General features: G+C 39.2%; 1 protein-coding gene across 1 annotated transcript; it reads right to left on the bottom strand.

The window, feature by feature from the left end:
- Window positions 1-380: 380 nt before the first annotated feature.
- NIFK (nucleolar protein interacting with the FHA domain of MKI67) lies at window positions 381-17,444 on the bottom strand. Its single transcript, XM_069066891.1, has 7 exons — window positions 17,073-17,444; window positions 15,792-15,920; window positions 10,878-10,986; window positions 8,265-8,476; window positions 1,628-1,690; window positions 1,425-1,487; window positions 381-731 (listed from the first exon to the last, which is right to left on the bottom strand). The coding sequence occupies exons 1-7, from the start codon at window positions 17,427-17,429 to the stop codon at window positions 540-542; spliced, it is 1,125 nt and encodes a 374-aa protein (XP_068922992.1). The 5' UTR covers window positions 17,430-17,444; the 3' UTR covers window positions 381-539.
- Window positions 17,445-23,092: the final 5,648 nt, after the last annotated feature.

The following is a 23,092-nucleotide window of genomic DNA, read 5'->3' as shown; positions in this document are numbered from 1 at the left end:
TATGAGCTGATCCCCAATGTAGTTTAGTAACAAACTCTGTAGCAGTGTTTCTTCCAATCATGGGATTCACCTATGGGACTGTGGGCCAAAAAAAAAAAGGCAACAGAAGTGGAAAGTATTTGCTTAACTAGAAAGCAGCACAAGCACAGCAACGGAAAAGGCAGCAGGCATTAATACTTGTTGGCAACAGCAGGTTAAAATTTTCCCATTATGCACTCACACTGGTGATGCTTTCCTAAATCTGTTACCTTTTTACATTCAGCAAAGTCTGAAAATCTTTGCCTTGTTTTATCATGCTAAAGAATAAGTAAATACAAAAGTAATTTTACTTCCTTTCATAAAAGTAAAATAATTTTTTTCAAACATCATTAAAGCAAAAGTAGTTAGCATCATCTATATTGGTAAATGGAAGAATTTTACAAAAGATTTCCCCCACAAAATTAACAATTAACAAATGGTTAAGAACTACTCAAAACTGCCAACATATACAAGAATAGGTTCTAATAACAAAACCCAAGTTCCCTGGGCAGATGCTATATTCAGGATAATCCTTTATTGTTCTTTGCCTTTTTTCTTCTTGAAGTTGGTGGAGTCTGAGCCAATGGTGTTACTTTCTTGTTAACAATTGGTGGTAGTTTAAATACAATTTCATTATCTTCATCATCATTCATTTCAGCTGCTTGAGCTTTTCGCCTCTCTAAAAATGTTGGTGAACAAATGGGTGTGGGGCCCTAGACGCAAGAAGCAAAAGACAAAAGAAAATATGTTGAATGTCATTTCTGGTTTGTGTATGTGAAGGCTCTCAATTTATACAGCTACAGAAATGTGGACTCTAACAGGAAAAAAGGGCACAAGAAGTAATCTAGTCCAAATATTTTATTCTACAGATGAGAGAACTGAAGGGCTAAGAAAGACAAGTGATTTGCACAATTAGTCAAAGTGTAAGGTCATTAGATCATAAATATCAGTCCATTTTTAGAAAGCATCTATAAATCTGGTTTCTATATTAATTTCAAGGCTATCTCATACTTCTTAACTCAATTTACATAAACAATTAGGAAGTAGTTCACACACTTGTCAAGAAAATAAGACTGATTTCTTCCCTTCTAAATTAATTAGAACATTAATACTGAAGCCCATGATGTAAGCTGTAAATACTCCTTTTTAAATTATCTATTTCAGTATATATCAAATCATTTACATTAGGTGAATCAAAATGTAAAATATATTGTATTATGTCAACTTTAATAACTTGTTAAACTTATCTAAATCTCTAACTCCACATACATAAAGAATTTTATTATAAAACAAAGATTCTTTTGACTTCAGAATTTTAAAAGAAATGAGTAAGTTATTTTCATCTATCAAGTGTATTATAGTTACTGACTCTAAAACTCTACGCAACATAAATAATGTAATTTTACCTGGCTATCCATAGAATCAAAGGCAGTATCTGAAACATTCATTTTTTCCCTCTTGGGTGAATCCTGTAATACATATTTAATAAGTTATTTACGCATATACGCACCTCCTCATACATCTCTAAATATGCTTTTCATTCATTTTGATAGACATTGAAACAATCTCAGTATCTATTGCTAACATAGGTTGCCCAAATTACTTTTACCTCATTGTCAACAGACTTCTGAAGATTAGTCCCTGCAACCTTTTTTCTCCTGTTCCGTAAAACCTTGAAAAAAATTTTAAGAGGATAAAATTTTAATATAGTTTCAAGATTATTCCTTTTGTTATTGATAACAATTTAGATCGGTAATTTTTAACCTTTATTTTCATGGACACCCTGCTTTCCCCACCCCAGCCTTGTGAAGTCTAGACTCCCCTTCTCAGAACAATGTTTTAAAATTAATAAAAACACATAATATTCACATAATATTAAAAAGAAAACAAATCATATTGAAATAGTTATAAAACTATTACCAAAAAAGCAAGTTTAGTTCCCAGGTTAAGTATCCTTGATTTAGACCTATATAACAGGTCAGCTGCTTCCCCTCAAGGAGTTTAGATGCTTCTAGTCAGGATGTAAGGGTGGGGAGGAGGAGAAAAGAGAAGTATGTACAAATAAATATACATATTACAATGTATAATGTGATAAGGGTAAGGATGAAATCTAAAGTTCTCTAGACAGCAGGCTGAGATAAAATAGTATCCTGATCTGGTTGGCCCACTGAGTATGTGAAGGACAGTAATGGAAAATAAAGCTGGAAAGATAAGCTGGAAAATAACCATCTTATTTACTGGAATTTATTTATTGGAAATGCTTGAATATCAGGCCAAGGAATTTATATTTTTTTTATTATTTTTTTAATGCTTTATTAACTTCTGATTTACATCATTCGTTTCCGCCAGATTTTGAGTTACAAATTTTCTCCCCGTTTTTCCCCCACCCATCCCCCCAAAACAGCAGTCCCACAGGATATCCCCACCTCTGATCAGCTCTCTCCCATATTTTCTCCCATACCCGTTTCAACTTTTCCAGTGGATCTCTGTGCCTCAGTGCCTGTATATCTTTTTTTTTCTTAATAACATGTAAGATGGTATTAATAATAGTATATATATACACATACATATATATTTGAATATTTGATTTTTAAAACTTTCAATTCCAGATTCATTCCCTTCCCCCCCTGCCACCCACCCCCACTGTGGAGACAAGCAGTTCAGTATAGGTTGTACATGTGCGGCTAATGCAAAACAATAACATAGTAGATATATTGTAAAAGACTGACTATATTTCCCTCCCTCCTATCCCACCTCCCACTTGTTCTATTCTCTACTTTGATCCTGTCCCTTTTCACAAGTGGGTACTTCCAACTTCCCTCCCCCCCAGCCTGCCCTCCCTTCCATCATCCCCCCTCACATCCCCTTCCCCCCCTATTCTCCTGGAGGGTGAGATCCCCTATTTAGTGTGTATTTCCCTCCCTCCTCAAGCCAGATTCAATAGGAATAAGGTTGACCCATTCCCTTTTGCCTTTCTATTCTTCCCCTCCATTGTAACCATTTTCCCTTGCCTCTTCTGTATGAGATAGTTTGCCCCAATCTGTCTCTCCCCATCTCCTCTCATTATATTCCTCTCACCTCTTAATTTCACCTTTTAAGTATCATCCCTTCCTGTTAAATTGGTCCCGTGCCCTCTATCTATGTATACCTGTAAACGTATATACACACATTCACATATGTATTCATATGCCCGCATACCCTCATGTAAAGACATATATATATTTCTAATCCCTTCAACTACTGAGAAAAGTTTCATAAGTTACAATTATTGTTTTTCCATGTAGGAATGTTATTAGTTCAACTTTGGCCAGGTGGCTCAGCGAGCAAGAGCACCGGCCCCAGTGCCGGGACGACCCAGATCAAATCCGGACACTCAGCACCACACCCAGAAACAACAACTGGCCATGCAACCCCGAGCAAGCCACTCAACCCCAATTGCTTTAAAAAAAAATTGTTCAACTTTGATAAGTTCCTTATGATTTCTTTTCCCTGTTTACCTTCTCATGCTTATCTTGCTTCTTGTATTTGAATGTCAAATTTTCTATTCAACTCTGGTTTTTTCAGCAAGAATGCTTGAAAGTCCTGTATTCCACTGAATGACCATATTTTCCCCTGAAACATGATACTCAGTTTTGCTGGGTAGGTGACTCTTGGTTTTAATCCCAGCTCCCTTGACCTCCGGAATATTACATTCCAGGCCCTTCGATACCTCAGTGTAGAAGCTGCCAGATCTTGGGTTATTCTGATTGTGTTTCCACAATATTCAAATTGTTTCTTCCTGGCTGCTTGTAATATTCTCTCCTTAATCTGGGAATTCCGGAACCTGGCTATAATATTCCTAGGAGTTTTCTTTTTGGGATCTTTTCCAGGAGGTGATCGGTGGATTCTTTCAACCTCTATTTTGCCCTCTTGTTCTAAAACATCAGGGCAGTTTTCTTTGAGAACTTCCTGGAGGATGCTTTCCAGGCTCTTACTTTGGTCATGGCTCTCAGGCAGTCCAATAATTTTTAAATTCTCTCTCCTGGATCTATTTTCCAGGTCAGTGGTTTTTCCCATGAGATATTTCACATTGCCTTCTATTCTTTTATTTGTTTGGATCTGTTTAACAGCATCTTGATTTCTCATAAAGTCATTAGCTTCCATTTGCTCCAATCTAATTCTGAAGCAATGATTCTCCTCAGTGAGCTTTTGAGATTCTTTTTCCATCTGGCAAATTCGACTTTTTAAGGCATTCTTCTCCTCATTGCCTTTTTGAGCCTCCTTTGCCATTTGAGTCAGTCTGTTTTTTAAGGTATTATTTTCTTCAGTCAGGCTGTTGACTTCCTAATTTTCTTGCATTGTTCTCATTTCTCTTCCCAATTTTTCCTCCACTTCTCTTATCTGCTTCTTAAGGTCCTCTATGGCCTGTAACCAGCTTGTATTTTCCTTTGAAGCTTTTGGTGCAGGAGTTCTGACTTCACTGATTTCCTCCTGTTCCATGCCTTGCTCCTTCTTATCCCCAAAATAGGAGTGTAATGTTGGAATCTTCTGTCTGCTTTGTTTCCTTTGCCTGCTCATTTTGCCACTCAATTATTTGACTTTTGGGCTTTTTGCCACAGTAGGACTCTGCCACCAGACAGGGGAGTTTTCGTCCCAAACGCTGGGGTTTTCTCAGCTGCCGGAGGTATTAGATGGGTGCCCTCTCTGAGGTCTCCACATGCTCTGGCAAGCTGGACACACACCCCAGGACCTCCACCCTAGACTGCAATCCAGATCCAAGCAGGTTAAAGCAAGAGCGATGACCCCTCAGACTGGTGCTTGGTCCCCCTACACTCTTCAGGCCAGGAGCTGAAGCTGCCACTTGGCGCTGGTAGGCTGTGCTGGCGTCTCAGCGGTTTCTCGCCCTGGGGGTGAAAGCCACGCACTCCCACTTACTGGGTCCCAAAGTCCAGACTGTACTGGCCTCTCACCTTGTCCTTCGCATCTACGTGTTGATAAATCTGCAAACGGCCACAGCTGCTGCTGATCTGGAGTCCCTCTGGCAGGTGGCTGGTCAGGCCCGCCCTGGGGCTAAAGCCTCGGAGTGGTGCTGGGCTAGAGTGTTGCGCTGGCCGATTCCTGCCGGCCTGTTCTCAGCGGGAGGTTAGCTTCTCTGTGTCATTTTGTGGGTTCTGCAGCTCCAAAGTTTGTTTAGAGTCCCCTTTTTACATGGATTGGGGAGGGTGGAAGCTGGAGCCGCGGGAGGGTCGTGCTTCTACTCCGCCATCTTGGCTCCGCCCCCAGGAATTTATATTTTATCTTCGAAGCCATAAGAAGCCACTGAAAACTTTTTGGCATAGAAGCAACATGGTCACATCTATGCATTGGGAATCATAGATTGTACAACAGAGGGCCTAGAGGAGGGAGAACTAGTTAGAAGATTACAAAATTCTGTGCCTGATATAGATCGGCATACTTATAAGCAGAGAACAGGACTGATGAAAGAGATGTTACAGAGAAATAACAAAACTGAAACTGACAAGCTCTAAAGGATAAGGAAAAGACACATCCCTCCCCTAAATTTGCTGGGGAAATGTTGGTATTCTCAACAGAAAGAAAAAAGTTGAGAAAGTTGACTTTTGAAAATGTACACTCTTTCCCCTTCTGACACCTCAAACAACTATCTATTTAGGTATTTGGAAATACAGGAAAGAGTTTCAGATATTGGAACTGATTTGAGGATTATCTAAATAGAGGTAAAAACTAAGCCATGGAAGTAGATAAGATAATGAAGTGAAGAAATTTAGAGAGAGCCTAAGATGAAGTATAAAGAGACATATTTAAGGAGTAGGAAGTAAGACAGGTAAGAACAAGCAGCAATGAGTGATGTCACTGAAGTCAAAGAAGGAGGTAATATTCAGGAAGTAGGAGTAATTGACTGAGACAAAAACTGCAAGAAAGGAAGAAGCCTGAGAAAAGACCATAATATTTATCAGTTAAGAGGTCATTAGTTATCTGTATTAAGATCTGAAAAAAAAATCACAAATAATATAAGATAGATACAGAAAGAATGTAGAAGAGGCTGGTGAGGGTTCAAATAACAGAATCAAAGACTTAAGTTGACCAGAAAGAAATGTGAGTTGGGTCCAGGAAGCCAGTCAATCCACAGTAAGGGAACAAGTTTGCAAATACAAAGTACTTACTCCCCTAACTTCAGTAATTAGCAAAGCTGGACTATACATATAAAGGATCTAGATAAATCATAGTTAAGTCATACCTGAAAATTGCTCATCTCTTTAAAAATCGACTATTCCAGCTCTGAAGTGGTCCAGAAGAAAAAGGGGGTGGGGTGGGGGGTGTTTTGGGGGATACACATGCCACTCCTTGGTCCTCTAAGCCCCTTGTAGGAAGAAGCTGAACAATTATCAGTGGTTGTTGTGATGGCAGCATTGTGGAGGGTCCAAATAAATTTTATGTTACAGTAAGCATAAGGACAAGTAAGATTGGAAGTTTATCTACTATCATTGATGCCCACTCATGCCAGTCTTGCCACGGAAAAGACAACTGCCGCTACTAGAATCTGAGCTCTCTCATGCTGGGATGGAGTACTAATGTAGGCCTGAGCTACTTCTACCCTCCTGTGTTAAGACAAAAACACTGTGGGCACTGTTACTGCTGGGTCTCATTCTTGCCCTCCTATGCTGGAGGACAGACATAACAACACAAAAGGCAACAAAATCGGAGACTCTTCTAGGTCAGCACGTACGCCTTAATTCCCATATGAGAGTAGCAGCACTTCTGCTGGGGTTGAGTCCCTAGGGCCCGAGTTCTATGCTCTTCTGGGACCCCTCATTAGAGGTAACAGATAATTACAGTTCATTTGGGGCGGGGAGAATAGAAATTTTAAATTCATGCAGCATCCCAGACTGTCCTCAGTTAATTAAATGGGAGGCAACGGGTTTATCTGTTCATATCCCGAATTCCATCAATATCTCTAGGTCTCTGAGGGAGATTTTAGGATTGTCTCTTGAAATGCCACCCCTCCCCATCCTGAATGGCTTGCACCAAAGAATATTAAAAAAAAAAATTCATGTGGCAAAACTAAGGTTCGTTTCTCAAATTCTAAGTTAAAAAGCAATAGTTTCTTTAGCACACTTAAAATAATACTAAAAAACAAGTGATCTGATTTGGTTTGCATTTTTTTCGCAGATGAAGAACCTCTGATCACTCTCTTGATGGCTACTTATTTCCATATACAATTTTAGGACTGCTGATTCAGCTGGGCAGTCATTTCCAAAAAGTCATTGAAAACCAAAGTGTTTATATAAATACGTCTTCCTAAAAGCTAGTCAGGCCCTTTGAAGTTTCAGGAGACTTCTCTTAAAATGGGTGATAACATCCATTACATATGAAGGTATTCAGTCCCAATAAGCACAGAGCACAACTAGTTATTTGGAATTAGTCCCCCCAATGAGGGGAAATCTTTTTCACCATTCCCTAAACTTTTAACTCCTCCAGGCTGTTGAAGGTAAGCCAAGTATTTTAGAGAATCCCCTAGTAGAATATAAAGGCTGCAAGTCCAAACAAAGCTTGGAGGGCCATCAATTTCTCCTTGCTGAATGAATGGCCTCAGGCAGTTTACCCTCTAATTTGAATATGAGCTGAAACTCACAGCAAGGAACCATCATTCTAGAAGCACTACCAAAAGTTTATGAAGGCCAGTCAGGGCTTACCTTCCTTCACACTGCCAATTCAATGAGTTCATTATGTTCCCATCCTGCAAAACTAGGGCAAATATTCTGGTCTGGTCTTGATTCAATCAAGTCCCTGAAGAACTTCAGGTTCAACATCGGAACAAAATGAGGTGTCTGCCATAGCAGAGGAGTATTTCAATGAAGACAGGTACTAACACCTCAAGATGATTTGGCTGAACAAAGCTCCCTTTCCTGAATTACTCATGAAGAGCCATCAGCCAAGGATCAGAGTGCCTCTGGAGTTCTTCAGGATTGCTTTGTGCCCAGGTAATGAGAATGTGATGTCAACAAAACCAACCAAACCTGGAGGAAAGTGTCTCAATACCTTTAAAAAGAAAAACTAGACTAACTTGCATGGGAGTAGAGATTAGGATATTGCTCCTATTATAGAATGGTAATGACATTCAACTCATCTTCAGATTTAAGGTGCCACACAGTAAAATAAAGCTTTACTGAATACAATTTCCAAGGTTAACTTTGGCCAAGATACGACTTTCATAGATTTTTAAATGTAGCTCAAGAATAAACACTTACTAATTTAGGAAATGTATAATCTATTCCCTTTTCAGCTAATCTCTTTCGGAGCTTATTTTCTTTCTTTTTAAATCGCTTTTCCATTCTTATCTTTTCTTCATATGTCCGTTCCTTGTTATAGCGTTTTACTGCTGGATGAGAGGGCTTTGAAAATGGAATGTCACAGCCTTTGAAAAGTTCTTCATGTACTTTTTCAGGTGGCACAAAATGACCTACAAAATACACACAAAAGTTCTCTTAATCAAAGACAAAATTGAAGATGATTTTCCTAGTTATTACTGCTTTTAAACCTTAATCAAATAAATTATAGTGTACATGATTAACATTAGGAAAAATTGTAAATCCTGATCTCATAAATAATATGCTTAATTCATGTATAAGGATAACCAAAATCAGAACATTTAGCTTCTTTATATACTTAGTTCTGGAACCCTAACAAGAACTCTACCTTTACACATTAATTTTGTTGCCATTTCCTTACTACCAATCCTTATACCCAGCATTTCTCCACTCCTTTAACAATAAAATTCCAGAAATTACGAAATAAGCCAAATCTCAAATGTCTATGGTTATTGGAAGCAGAAAGTTTCTAAGACATTTTCATCTGCCTATCTGGTACGATATTTCACAAAATCTAGCTATGACAAAACTAATATTTATATATTAACTATTACACGTGTCTGGAGTGGTTTGCCATTTCCTTCTCTAGTTCATTTTACAGATGAGGAAACTGAGACAAAAAGGATTAAGTGACTTGCCCAGAGTCACACAGCTAGTATCTGAGGCCAGATTTGAACTCAGGAAGAGGAGTTTTCCTGATTCCAGGCCTGGCACTCTATCCACTGAAGTCACCCACCTACCTACCCAAAAGGGTGTGGGAGAGAGATGAGAAATGCAGCACCTCCAGTATGAGGGAAGGTGGGTACTCATTTATTACAGATATTCTGACAGAATAGTGAAATATACCACAGCAGGTAGAGAGCCTGTGGTGCTTGGACCACTGCAGATTCCTGTACCATAAGAGGACAAAATGAGAAAAATATCCCCAAAAGCAGATTCTATTTTTGAGGTGATGAAGAGCAAAGAAAGCAACGCTAGCAATTTCCCACCCTACCTCAGCTGGGTCCTGGACTCAGCTTTTTTTCTAAGATTCAATTTACTTAATTTTCAGTTTTGAATTCTTGTTCTCTCCCTCACACACTGAGAAAACACAAAAATGCCTGTTATAAACATGTATAGTTAAGCAAATTCCTGCAATAGGCACATCACACACACACAAAAAGCTGCAATTTGCACCCTCGGTCTAGCACCTTTCTCAAGATGGATACAGCATGTTTCATCACGAATCCTTTGGAACTGTGGCTGATTCCATTGTATTGAACAGAGTTCCTAAGTCTTTCAAAGTTATCTTTACAATATTGTTGTTATTGTATAAATTGTTATCCTAGTTCTGCTCACTTCACATCAATCCGTACAAGTCTTTTTTTCTAAAATCATCTCCTTATTTCTGACAGCACAAGAGCATTCCATCAAATACATATACTATAACTTGTTCAGCCATTCCTCAACTGATGGGGACCCTCCTCAGTTTCCAATTCTTTGCCACCATGAAAACAGATGCTATAAATATTTTTGTACACAGGGTCCTTCTCCTCTTTCTTTGATGTCTTTGTGGTATAAACCTTGTAGTGTTCTTGCTGTAAGGGATCCAGCTTCTTTACCAAATCACTTTGCCAAATGTGTTAAAATAGCACCAAGACCTGTTTACAAGCACAGTAGAGGATGCCTAAGAAATACGCCCTTATGGACATCCTACTCCAGGTGGGCAAAGAAAACTATGAAACAAGAGAATAATTTAAAGGCAATATATATTAACATGGCACTTATCAGAGATCACAGCACAGATTTAAAGTTACAAAAGAACTCTCAGGTCAAATCCAACACTCTCATTTCACACATAATGAAAACTAGGGCCCAGAGATACTGAACTTGCCCAAAGTCACAAAGAGGGCAAACAAACAAAAGGGTAGAGATTTGAACTCAGGTCTTCCTACTCCACACCTAGGGTTCTTTCTAGTGCACCGAATTGCATCTTTTTGACCTGGAAAGAGTTCTCCTACGCTACTGAGTACAGAATCACCGTATAATCAGGCAAGGAAGGAACACAGCCATGCAATGCATGGTGCTTTGGAGATATGCTTCTTGCTGGCTCATACTCTGCCCTTCTCTCCAAGGGACAGAGGATCAATTTAAGTATTTTGCTTTAAAAATGAAGAAAGCTCAGTTTTTCATGAAATTATCTTAACTGCTCATTGCTCTTCTAGCATTACATAAATTATAAATTCTGACAGGTATTACTCTGAACTGGAAACTGGGAAGTGCACCTCAATCTCACCAATCAGCCACAAAAAATTACCCTGGAAATGAAATGGATTGTCTCTAAATGGCTGAGTAGCTTGATCACCATAAACATACACCTCCACCACTAGAAGAGGACTCATTTGTAATTTTAAAGGTAAGATAAAAGGGAAAAAGAGAAGACTGCCCACCCTGAGACATTATAATCATGTCACAAGTCTGACAGGAAAATATCTTCCCAACAGAGATACTTACACTTCAATAGCCTTTCACAAAAAAGGTAGTTGTTCATTGTATCAGCAACAATCTTAGCAACATCATCAGATTCAAACTCCAGAAATCCATAGCCCTTACTATTTCCAGTCTGCAAGAGAAATTCCATCATGAGACGGCACAGTGTGAAAATTTTAATAAACAAATCCACAGAATTTCACTAAATTAAATCATGTAAATTACTTGTTAAATGTGCCAGCCTGAAGTTATCTAACATAATACTTCACCACACAAACATGAATGGCCAGTGATTTAAGTACGTTTAGAAGTTTTAAATCAATCTCTTGTATATCACCACTTTCAAACTCCTCTAGATGAATTTTGATAAAATCTAAACAAAAAATTACAGGCTCTGCTACCATACACTCCAGAGTTCCTATTCGGATACTTTGACAATTCAAGAATGACACTTTCAAAGTGACTTGGGAAATTTAAAGGCATAGTATCAACAAAAGTTTCTGGAGAAGTAACTTTATGACGTTTTAGACCAGGTATATTCGATTACAGAATTGCCAAACTGATCTTTCACTCTTGCTTTTCTTGGTATTGTGATCACAATGGAAAAAAAAACATTTTTTTTAAAAAGGAAGGGTGATATATTTGTGATACAAACAAGTAGTAGCCACTTATATATCTATTCTTTTCCCTCTAGGTTTTCAGGACACTGCTCTCTTGGTTCAGTTTCCTTTGCTGGAACTTCATCTGGGTTGTATCCATCTAAGCAGAGGTGGCCCCCAAGACTCCTTCCGGGACCCTCTTCTCTTGTCTCTCAACTATTTTTACTTGGTGATCTCATCACCTCCTAAGGATTCACTTATCTCTATGCTGATGATTCTCAGATCTACTTATCCAGCCCTATCTCCAGATCTTTAAATCTCATATCCCCAAATATTATAACTACATCAAAATAGATGTCTCCTAGACACCTTAAATTCTCCTCCATTAGATTATGGGCTAATAGACAGCTTTTCTTCTAATTCCCAGTGCTTAGTATAGTGTCTGATACAGAGTAAGGCAGTTAACAGTTACTGACTCAACTAGGTGACTTTTACTATCACTAGAATCCAGGGCTTCTGTTGTAATGAACATGACATTTTCAAGTAAATGGTATGGTCTTATAAGCTCACTAGTGGTGTCATAAATGGAGGGTGTTCCTGTATTTATATACTGTTATACTACCTAAATCGGGGAATTAGGGATTGATGGGCCTAGGAATTGGAAGTGAGAAGTGTTGTCACTTGCAGCGTAGAAAAGGATACTCCTATAACTGCTAAGAAGAAGCAAAGGGGCATCTTCACTATACATTAGAAAATGTTTTGAGGGGCGGCCAGGTAGCACAGGGAGTAAGAGCACCGGGCTCCAGTGTCAGGATGACCTGGGGATCGAATGCGGGCTCAGATACTTAGCACCACACCCAGAAATAACTGGCTGTGTAACCTTGAGCAAGTTACTTAACCCCGATTGCTTTAAAAAAAAAAAAGTGATGGTGCAAAAACTTTCACTGAAATTTCTACGGTTTCTAGAAAGTAGGATGGGTTCAGTTGTAAAAGCCACTGGCTACAGTAAGAAATCTATTTTAAAATCATATGAGATACATATTGGCAAAAATGACAAAAAACTGACAACAGTCAATGTTGGGAGAGTTGTGAAAGGATAGGCATATTAATACACTGTTGATGGAACTGTGAAATGGCAAGACCCTTTTGGAAAGCAACATGGAATTACAAAAATAAAATGATTAACATGTCTATATCCTTTGAACCCAATTCCACTAGTGGGCTTCCCCAAGGAAGTCATCAATAAGTAGAAAGTCCTGATATACTCTGAAGTATTTTATACCAGACTGTAAAGTATTTTATGCCAACATTTTTTATGATAGCTAAGAATTAGAAACAAAGAAGATGCCAATCAGTTGGGAATAGCTAAACAAATTGTGGCACATTAATGTAATGGAGTATTACTGTGCTGAAAGAAATGATAAATATAATGAATAAAGAGAAACATGGAATTATTTAAATGAATAGTAAACAGAATCAAGAAAGCAACACATCAGGCGGTCTTCATATTTACCTGGAGAGGCTTAAAAGAACTGATGCTGAGTGAGAAGAGTAGAACCAGTAGGAATTTGTACACAATTACAGACACAACGTATGTGTGATGACCAACTTTGATAGACTGGACTCAACAGGGATATAAGTCAATCCCAAAAGACGCATGATGGAGAGAAAAACGTGCATCCAGAGAAAGAACTAAATTTATATCCAGGTGGAAGCAAAATACCTGATCTTTTTCGTTCTCTTATTTGATCTTATGTCCTCTTTACCATTTTTCATTCCAGCTGGTACAATCCATCCTTATAACCTGACCATTGTATAATGTGAAAGTATTTACAGATCCTATACTTGATTATAAGCCGCCATGGGGGGGGAGGGGAGGGAGGGGGACAAAATGTGAAATTCAAGGAATTGTGGAATTGAATCCTGTAAACTAAAAGGAAACAAACAAATTAATAAATTAAAGTAAAAAAAAAATGAAAAAAAAAGAAAGCAACATATAGTAATTATAACACTGTAAACTGTAAATGAACAGAACTACACACCAAAAACTAAAAAAAGTTAAAATTATAAAGATCAAGCAGGACTCAAATGCAATATAAGACAAATCTCCAACCAACCCCTTTGTTGATACGAGGTTCCACAGTGTTACATACTGCACATTTTTGGAGTTTTAAAAAGTATAAATTAGTTGCAATTTCTTTTCCTTTCTAAAAAAAAAACCTGCCATTTATTTGAATTGGCTCTCTTGGAGGAAGAAGAGAGATTATTGAGACAATTATAATGTGTCAGAAATAGAAAATAGCAATAAAAACTTATAAAAAATAAAATAAAATCACAGAAGAACTAGAAGAGACAAGTAGAGACTGGGAAATATTTGTGTTTGCCTGAATCTCATCTACTTGTGTATCTCTGTGGAAAGATGTCTAGTAGACCTATCATTCCAGGTCACACAATCATACATTTTAAGAGTCAGAAGATCTCTGTGGCCATCTGTCAAGTGTAAATTGCTTTTTCTGCCGACTTCTAATCATTACTTCTAGTTCTACCCTTTGGGGACACAATAGCACTTTAAATACTTAAAGACAGGTAGTATCCTGGCCAACCTGACTCCCTCAAAACTATGTTGTGTTGCTAGTAAGCATATACAAAACTAAGAAATGTGATTCAGTCTAGTGATTTTTCATCATCTTTAAACATGAGTTGGTAAATTTTTAAGTCATGTGCTAAAATCTCTAACTCACTTCCTTGGCAGAAAGGCATTATTCTTACTAGGAAGTAAGAGGAAAAAGTTTAGGGGTAGTAACTTCAACTGGTCTAAAATGTTAACAGTGATCAATATCATTGCTGTTTATTTGTTTTCAGTCATGTCTAACTCTTTTTGACCCCATATGGGCTTTTCTTGGCAAAAGATGCTAAATTTACAGATGAGGAAACTGAAGCAAAGAGGGTAAGTGACTCGCCCAGGGACACACAGCTAGTAAGAGTCTGAGGTCAGATTTGAACTCAGAAAGTGGAGTGTTCTTGACTCCAGGCATATCCACTGTACCACTTAGCTGTCCCCAACCTGAATATAATCTTTGGTATAATAGCACAGATCTAATCATGTCACACCCCTGTTCAAGAACCTTCAGAGTTGCTCTATTGTTTCTAGGATAAAACACAAAGACCTTCACCTGGTTTGTTTATTTCCAAAACTTTACAATGTGGCTCCACCTCTATCACTCCAAATTTCACAATACTCCCCTTACAACTTCTACATTCTAATCAAAATACTCTACTTGCTATTCCCTCATCTTGGCCTTAATCTTCTGTCTCCAAGCACCTACAAAGAGCCTTTTTGAAGCTCAATTAAGGTACTACAAGTCTGCTAGATTTCCAGATTCCTTTAAAGTCAAGAGATTGTTTTTCATTTTAGGTCTTTGTTAACCTATCACTTGGCATAATGCTCACAAATGCCCCTCTTACACAACATAGATACTTAGTGTTCGTAGAATTGAAAGGTAGCTAACTCTCAAAGTTGCGTTTTGGGATTATTTAATTCCATTACCTAAAAACTACAGCAACAGCAAAGATCCATATGCTGTAGTATATACTAAAAAATGACATGTGTGGATGCTTTTTAAAACTGTTAATGAAAACGTAAAGGTATAACAATGACTTGAAGGGTCTTTTTCTGAAACTGCTTTTTAATGAAGGGTGGAAAGTATAGGAGCTGTGCAGGCTCTGAAAACCAATTCAGATTCATCCTGTAGTAAAACTTCCAATGATCATTTTTCACTCTCAAGGGAGAAATTAAAAGTCTCTGCATCATGGTTTATATTCCCCTTGCAATCACATTTTCTCTAGGAATATGATGGATGAAATAATCAAACTTAGCTGGACTTAGAAATTACTTAATGAAAATTACTTAATACTATACTACAAGCAGATAACAGAAAGACAACATATTCAATCCTCTCCTGACACTCAAAAACAAATATGGAATCAAGATGTTTTAAATGCAATTTAGGATGATTATGCTTACAATAAATTCCTGATTTTCAATTATTCTATATATAAGTTTCAACAATGGAAAGTGGCTGGAAAAGCACATGAAAAAAGAACAAGAAATGGGTGAGAACATTAAATCCTATAGAAAGAAAATAAATCTCTTCTCCACAAAACAGACTAAATTAAGGATAGCATGCCAGACTCAGAATCAGAAGACCTGGGTTCAAATTGTGTGACCTTGGGCAAGTAACTTAATTTCTTCAAGTCTCAGTTTCCTAATGTGTAAAATGAGCCCCTAATGTCCCTTCAAGCTTGAAATCTATGATCCTATGAACTAAAAAATTTTTACCTTTTTACTTCGGGAGAGCCTGAGTCTTTTGACAGTTCCAAATTGAGTGAAGTATTCCTTGAGTTGAGGTTCATAAAGTCCTCTGGGAAGGTGACCCAAATATACCACTCCAGGAGTCAGTTTCTCTGGCTGAAAAGATTGGGGGGTTGGGGGGGGGGGAGAGAAGCTCACATCATTTGTCACTCTCATTTAACCTAAGAAAAGTTTTCCCTAAATAAAACTAATCCAACTCCCATCTTTAATGATCCCATACTTGTAATTCATTCTAAAAACGCCTCCAAAATCATTTACCATGCACATATATAATCTTTCCTTTAAATAGCTAATCTCAGCCTTCACACCTTTATTCTTCATTGTGATCAACAGTCTCTGAAACATGACCATCCCAGGCAATGGAGTTGTTTTAGATTGTAAATAGAAAGGGGGTGGGCATGTCTTCCAGTGTCCAAAAGTAGCTGTCATTATTTAAAAACACGGGCCTGAAGTACGTCCACAACTACTTGGGGGGAGTGAGGGTGGGGGACACACAGGAAAATCAGGTTTTCTGTCCTGCTTCTCCCCTTTCCCCCCACATTTGATGCTCTTACCTCAGAGCCAGAAGGGTATATATTGTGATGTGAGGTGGTGGCAGGAAAAGAGTCTAAGACCCTGGGCCCTCTAGGTCTTCAAGTCCAGCCCCAGAAGGCCGCAGGTTGCCCACCCCTGGTTGAAGACGCGTTTCTCCATTCTTGACTATTCTCTCCTCCTATTTTCTGTCTCCGGCCTATACTGTAAGTGCCTGATCACCCGTTATCCAGGGCTTTCTGACAACCCACAGCCCAGCCAGACTCCAAGGTCCCTCCCAGCTTTCACTCTATCTATCCTTCATGCTCCTATCGCATCTCTTCCACGCAACGCTCCTCCGAAGCACAATTTGTCTTTTCAGAAACAAGGGCCCACCCCCCCACTCCCTTGGTGCCCCAGAAGCTCAGCGCCTCCCCCTGACAATCGTTCTTTCCTGAGGAGACCCTCACCTACGGAGGCGCATGAAACCTGAAAGGGTCATCGGGAGAGGAGGAAAATGAAACAGCGCGCTCCGGCCGAGCCAGGCAGGAAGAGCCGCGGGGGCGGATTCAGGTCGGAAAAGACGCGCGTGTCCGTCTCGTCACAAACGGCCCCCCCCCCCCCCCCCCCCCCCGGCCCGCCGCCCGGCCCCGCTACCCCCCCCCTCCCCCCCCCCTCGTCCCCGCTACCGCTGGTGCACGTGCAAGCGGCCGCCGCCGCCGCTCAACGGCCGCTCACCTTATTAACCCCGCGCTTGCGGACACTCGCAACTCGCTTCTGAAACTCGGTCTGCAGCTTCGGGTCCAGCGACAGAAGCTCTTTGGGAACCGCGTTCGCCGTCTTCGAGCCCGAGGCTGTAGCCGTAGGCGTGGCCTCAGCCACATCACCGGACCACCGATCCGCCATCGCGTCCTCCCTCCGGGAAAGCCGCACACCAGGCGGCACTGCCGGAAGTGCGTCACTCCCCGGAGTCCGCGAGCGGAAGGGTGGGCGGGGCGAGAGAGGGAGAGAGGCGTGGGGAAGGAGAGCTTCCGGAAGGGTTTTGAAAGTGGGCCGGTAGAGAGGGGGCGGGGCCAGTGTTTCAGAAGAGCGCATGCGCCATCTGCCCGCCTTTCGCGTGCTCGACTTTCTTTAGCTCAGAAGGGAGCGAGTTTTCTCAGAGCTGGTAGGAGGGTCTGAGATGCTTTAGGATCTTCGGGACTCCAGAGGTCATCCCAAGCCTCGCCTCCCTCATTTTACAGTTGAGGAAACGGAGGCTCAGAGAGCCTCAGAAACCGATTTGCCCAAGGTCACACAGTCGCAGTGTGTGTATATGTGTTCAGTCACATCTGACTTTGTGACCCCATCAGGGGTTTTCATGGCAGAGTAAAAATTTGCTGAGGACCTCAAAGACCTTTTGTTTATATGGTTTATATTTATCAATATTTACCATATTGGGGATTAAAACTCAAACAAAATTATTAATTCATTAAAATAGTATAAAGCCATTACCCATTAACATACTATTAAAATAAAATGTAACAATGTTTTCCAAGCAAAAAAATGAGTGACATTGTTTACATATTTTTGCAAATCTCTTTAATCCCTGGCTTAATAGAAGGCAGCTAGATTATAAAATCTGTTTCTGCATTCAATCTATTGTTATATGTTGTTTTGGTTGAAGTATACAAAAAAAAAAAGCCAGCCTTATGACAAATAGGTAGTTGGTAAAGGGAGGAATATTTTAATAGGCAAAAAAACCCCAACCCAGTATTATTATGAAAATACTTCTGACCTCAGAATCCCCTGAAAGAGTCTTCAGGTTGATGAGTGGTGCCCTCTGTTCAGTGTTGAACATTCTCACTCCTAGTCATAACCCTTTACATCCTAGTGACATTGAACTCCTGTGGATTATCATCAAACCCCACTCCACACTTCCTACCACCCAATTTCTCATTCCCATTACCCTCAATCCCAACCCCAGGTTTCACCCTAATTCTTCCACTGTGCCCTATGGGATGCCTGTTCATAGACAACAAATTTCCATTCATCTTAAATATATTCCTCTCCCACTCATCCTATCTACTAGCTCTTACTGAGAACTTGACTTTCCCCTAATGACATAGGCTCCCTAGTCACCCTTCTCAATACTAGCTGCATCTTCACTCGTTCCCTCTACTAAAAGCTCCAGGAAGGGAGTTGGACTGCTCCTTGCTCTCCATTGGCACTTCCCGGTTCTCCTCCTTTCAGCACCCAATAACCTCTCTTCCTTTGAGATTCATACTCTTCATATCACCACACAATGAAAGTCCTGGGAGCTGTCCTGGTCACTCTCCTTTCTTCCTCAGTGAGTTCCACACCTGTCTTACAGTTTTTCTCTCTTCCCCAATTCCTGCCCTCTTACTTGGGGACTTCAACATACCCTAAGCATTTAGTTCCTTAACATACTCTCTGCCTTCATTGAGAAGGGCAAGCACTTTGATATAGGTTATTCATGTACAGTCATGCAAAACATTTCCATATAATTCATATTGTGAAAGAAAACACACACACACACACACAAAACCCCCCAAGAAAAGTAAGGTTAAAAAAAAGTATGCTTCGGGGTGGCTAGGTGGTGCAGTGAATAGAGCATGGGCCCTGGAGTCAGGAGTATCTGAGTTCAAATGTGGCCTCAGACACTTAACACTTACTAGCTATGTGACCTTGGGCAAGTCACTTAACCCCAATTGCCCTCCAAAAAAGCAAAAACAACAACAACAAAAAGTATGCTTCTCCCCCCAAAAAAAGTATGCTTCAATTTGCATTCAGACTCCATCATTTCTTTCTCTGAAGATAGCATTTCTCATCATAAGTCCTTTGGAATTGTCTTGGGTCATTGTATTGCTGAGAATAACTAAGCCATTTACAACTGATCATTGTACAATATTGCTGTTACTGTGTACAATATTCTCCTGCTGCCGTTCATTTCACTTTGCATGAGTTCATGTAAATCTTTCCAGGATTTTCATAATTTCTTATAGTACTATAGTATTCCATTACAACCATACAGCGCAACTTGTTTGACTATTCTCCAGTTGATGGGTATCCTCTCAATTTCCAGTTCTTTGCTACTACTAAAAGAGCTGCTATGAATATTTATGTACGTATAGGTCCTTTTCCCTTTTTTATGATCTCTTTGGGACATAGACCTAGTAGTGGTATTGCTGGGTCAAAGGGTATTCATGGATTTTATAGCCTTTTGCACATAATTCCAAATTGTTCTCCAGAATGGTTGAATTAGTTTACAACTCCACAAAGGGTGCATCAGGAATGCTTGAAAGTCCTCCATTGCTTTGAATATCTATTTTTCCCCCTGAAGAATTATACTCAAGTTTTTCTTGGGTAGGTGATTTGCAGTTGTAATCCTAGCTCATTTGCTCCTTTAATATAGAATTTCTAAATCTTGTGTTATCCTGACTGTGGCTCCATGATATCTGAATTGTTACTTTTTGACTGCTCACAATATTTTTTCTTTGACCTGGGAGCTCTGGAATTTGGCTATAATATTCCTGGGAGTTTTCTAAAATATCAGGGCAGTTTTCCTCGATAATTTCTTGAAAGATGATGTCTCAGTTCCTTTTTTTGATCATGGCTTTCAAGTAGTCCAATAATTTTTTTTAAATAATATTTTATTATTTTTTCCTATTACATGTTAAAAACAATTTTTTAAACATTCTTTTTAAAAAAAATATTTGGAGTTCCAAAGTTTCTCCTATCCAATAATTCTTAAAATATCTCTCCTCAATCTATGTCCAGGTCAGTTGTTTTTTCCAATGAGAAATTTCACATTTTCTTCTATTTTTTCATTCTTTTGATTTTGTTTGTTTCTTGATTGTCTCATGGAGTCATTAGTTTCCATTTGCTCAATTCTAATTTTTTAAGGAATTATTTTCTTTGGTGAGCTTTTGTATTTCCTTTTCCATTTGTCCATTTTATTTTCATGATTTTCTTCCATCATTCTTACTTTTTTTTCAAATTTTTCCTCTATTTCTCCTATTTGATTTTGAAAATGTTTTTGAGATCTTCCAGTTATTTATTGGGCCTGAGACCAGTTCACTTTTTCTTTTTTTGGAAGCTTTGGATATAGCTGTTTTGACTTTGTTAGCCTTTTCTGGGTTTGTGTTTTGATCTCCCTTGTCACCATAGTAACTTTCTATGGTCAGGTTCTTTCTTTGTTGTTTTCTCATTTTCCTAGCTATTGCTTGACTTTTAGTTCTGTGTTAGACGGGGGCTCTGCTCCTGAAATGGAGGGGGTAACACTTTCCCAAGTTTCAGGCCTTTCTTGTTGCTATTTTCAGAGCTACTTTTAGGGTCTGTAAGTTTTCAGTTCTTCCAAGGTAGTTTGATCTAAGGGGAGGTGTCCCTATTGTTCTTCTGGCCTGTGCTCTGCTCTGTGAATGAACACAAGCACTCTTTTCCACCCTAGAACTGTGACCAATTTTCATGTTTCCCGTTGCTGAAAACTCCGGTGTGCTAGTGCTCCTCTTTGCCTGGGAATGCCCTCAGAACTACAACCCAGATTCATGTATGGGCAATGCCACAAAGTGGCGCTCCTATTGCCAGCAAAGGGATCTTTGTAATCTCCTCACCAGTTGTCCAACCTCCTTACTGTCTGTGTGCTGAGAGCTTCATAAGCCATGGCTTGTGGGGCCAAAGCCAGTATGTCAGGAGATGGCAGGACTCTGGACCTCCATCCTCTTTTGCTTAATCACTGTGGCCAACTCCAGTGTGGGTAGAATGCCCTAATGTGATATGGAATGTCCCCTTATCTTTGCACCTCTGGACCACCCTCTCTTGCCTAGCATTAGAAGATGCCAATCTTATGAATACTTAGTCAGTGGAGATGACCCTTGTCTTGCTCATCCTGTGACCACCCATGCTGAAGCATCATTTCTGGCTCTCCTGGAGGGTCAACAGCAAGATCTATCAACCAATGAGACCCTGTATTTTACTTTGCCTCTTCTGTGTATCTGGGCATCAAGTATCATAAAAGTAAGGCTCTGGGGACAAGAAGGTATCTTAGATCATGACAAAGATATGAGGTCCCATTCGTTAAATTGGGCCATGACCCATTAATGATGATTATTATGAATCAGTGCTCTACCTCAGTGGTTTTTCTTGCAGATTGGACATTTTTGGATCCAACAGTTTCCTCACCCCCATCTGTAGATTGTAAATTCCTTGAAGACAAGAAATGCCTTTTGTCTCGTTTTGTATCCCTAACACTTAGCACAGTCTCTAGTATGTAGTAGGTACTTAATAAATGTTTATTGATAGATTGATCCATTGACTCTTAGGTGTCTGTAGTCCCCACTTTGAGAACTGCTGTTCTAGGGAACATAATGCTAGCTTTATGTTCAGAAGACCGGGCTCAAATCACTGCTCTGCCACTTAACTGATTGATCTTGGGCAAATTATTTGTCCTCTTTGGTCTTTAGTTTCCTATCAGTAAAGTCAAAGCATTGAACTGAGTGACCTCTAGGGTCCCCTCTAGCTCTTACTATATGATCCTATGATCTTCCACTGCAGTGGTAAAAGCCTTCCACTCTTTATTTAGTGATATTTCCATTTATTTAATTTCTCTGTAATTATAATGAAATTCTACCTGTAATTAATAATGAAAATTATTTTGATTAAAAAAAACTGATAGAGATTCCTTATAGATAATGAGAATCTCTACATGCTCCCATCTATAGATGGCATTACATTGCATCAAGCCTCTGAATACTACAAGGTCTTCTCCATGAAATGCATGACCACTCAAGATAGGTTGACCTAAAAATTCACACAGAAAACAGCAACAACAAATGGATGAAGAATGCCCATGGTCTGAATTATCAGGAGAATCGATGGGCAGCCCACTGAGTTAATTTATCAGTACATATATCTTGGAAAGACACGTTAGATGTAAAATGAGTTGACCTGGATTGAATAGAAAGAAGACAGAAGGCTGGATTGCATTTGCCAAGCACTGCATACAGCATTTTTAATGTCAAGTCATTCTGCAACTCAAAAACCCATAACTGAAAATATGTTCTTTTTTGTGATGCCATATATATAGATCATGGAATACCTCAATCTTTGAAGAATCAAAATTGCAAGTGACCCAAGGCAATGGAAATTCAGGGAGAAACTTGATATGTTTAAACAGGTTGCAAAATATGACTAATGACAGATTATTCAAAAGAAATGGTACAAAATACATTGTCCAGAAAATATGTGATTGGAAAAGGGGATGGACTGATCACATACCAAGAGCAAGAAATGCTAGATGACCAACCTGACTGGTACACTGGTAGGTGGGCAATGTTAATATTCAATTCAATAAACACTTGCTAAGCTTCTGTCAAGCTTCTGTATAAGGTACTGTGTTAGTTGCACAGAAATCAAGACAAAAGCAAAAAACAATCCCTGCTCCCAAGATCTGCTGTGTAAATTCTACCAGAGTATCCAACACGTAAATATATTAGTCCATTCAAGATTTTTGAGGAGAGACAGGACTAACAATGAGGGGTTCAGCATAGCCTTTTCAATAGGAGATGGCTCCTGATCTAAACCTCGAAGATTCTCTTTTTTTTCTAAGATTCTTTAAACATTTTTTTTAATGTAAAGAGTGTTTTAAAGAATTTTCCTTTTTTTTGTATTGTAACACTCCTTTTTTACATAAATATCTGCAGATATTACAGAGCCAACATCCCCCATTTACCCCATGGAGGGAGCCAACTAAATATCTTTGT

The sequence above is a fragment of the Petaurus breviceps genome, unplaced genomic scaffold (assembly GCF_028583685.1).
Source record: "Petaurus breviceps papuanus isolate PSGF00001 unplaced genomic scaffold, PetGlider_PUasm1.0 90731, whole genome shotgun sequence".
NCBI lineage: Eukaryota > Metazoa > Chordata > Mammalia > Diprotodontia > Petauridae > Petaurus > Petaurus breviceps.
The sequence above is the reverse complement of the archived record's forward strand: the minus strand, read 5'-3'. Positions and strand labels throughout refer to the sequence as shown.

What these genes read in the sequence shown, in the direction of transcription:
- NIFK (XM_069066891.1), bottom strand. Translation starts at nt 17,429, where the DNA reads ATGCGCTCTTCTGAAACACTGGCCCCGCCCCCTCTCTACCGGCCCACT. An exon ending in AGAAGTCTGTTGACAATGAG is followed by an intron (nt 1,488 to 1,627) that starts GTAAAAGTAATT and finishes TATGTATTACAG; the next exon opens with GATTCACCCAAGAGGGAAAA. An exon ending in TTGATTCTATGGATAGCCAG is followed by an intron (nt 732 to 1,424) that starts GTAAAATTACAT and finishes TCTTGCGTCTAG; the next exon opens with GGCCCCACACCCATTTGTTC.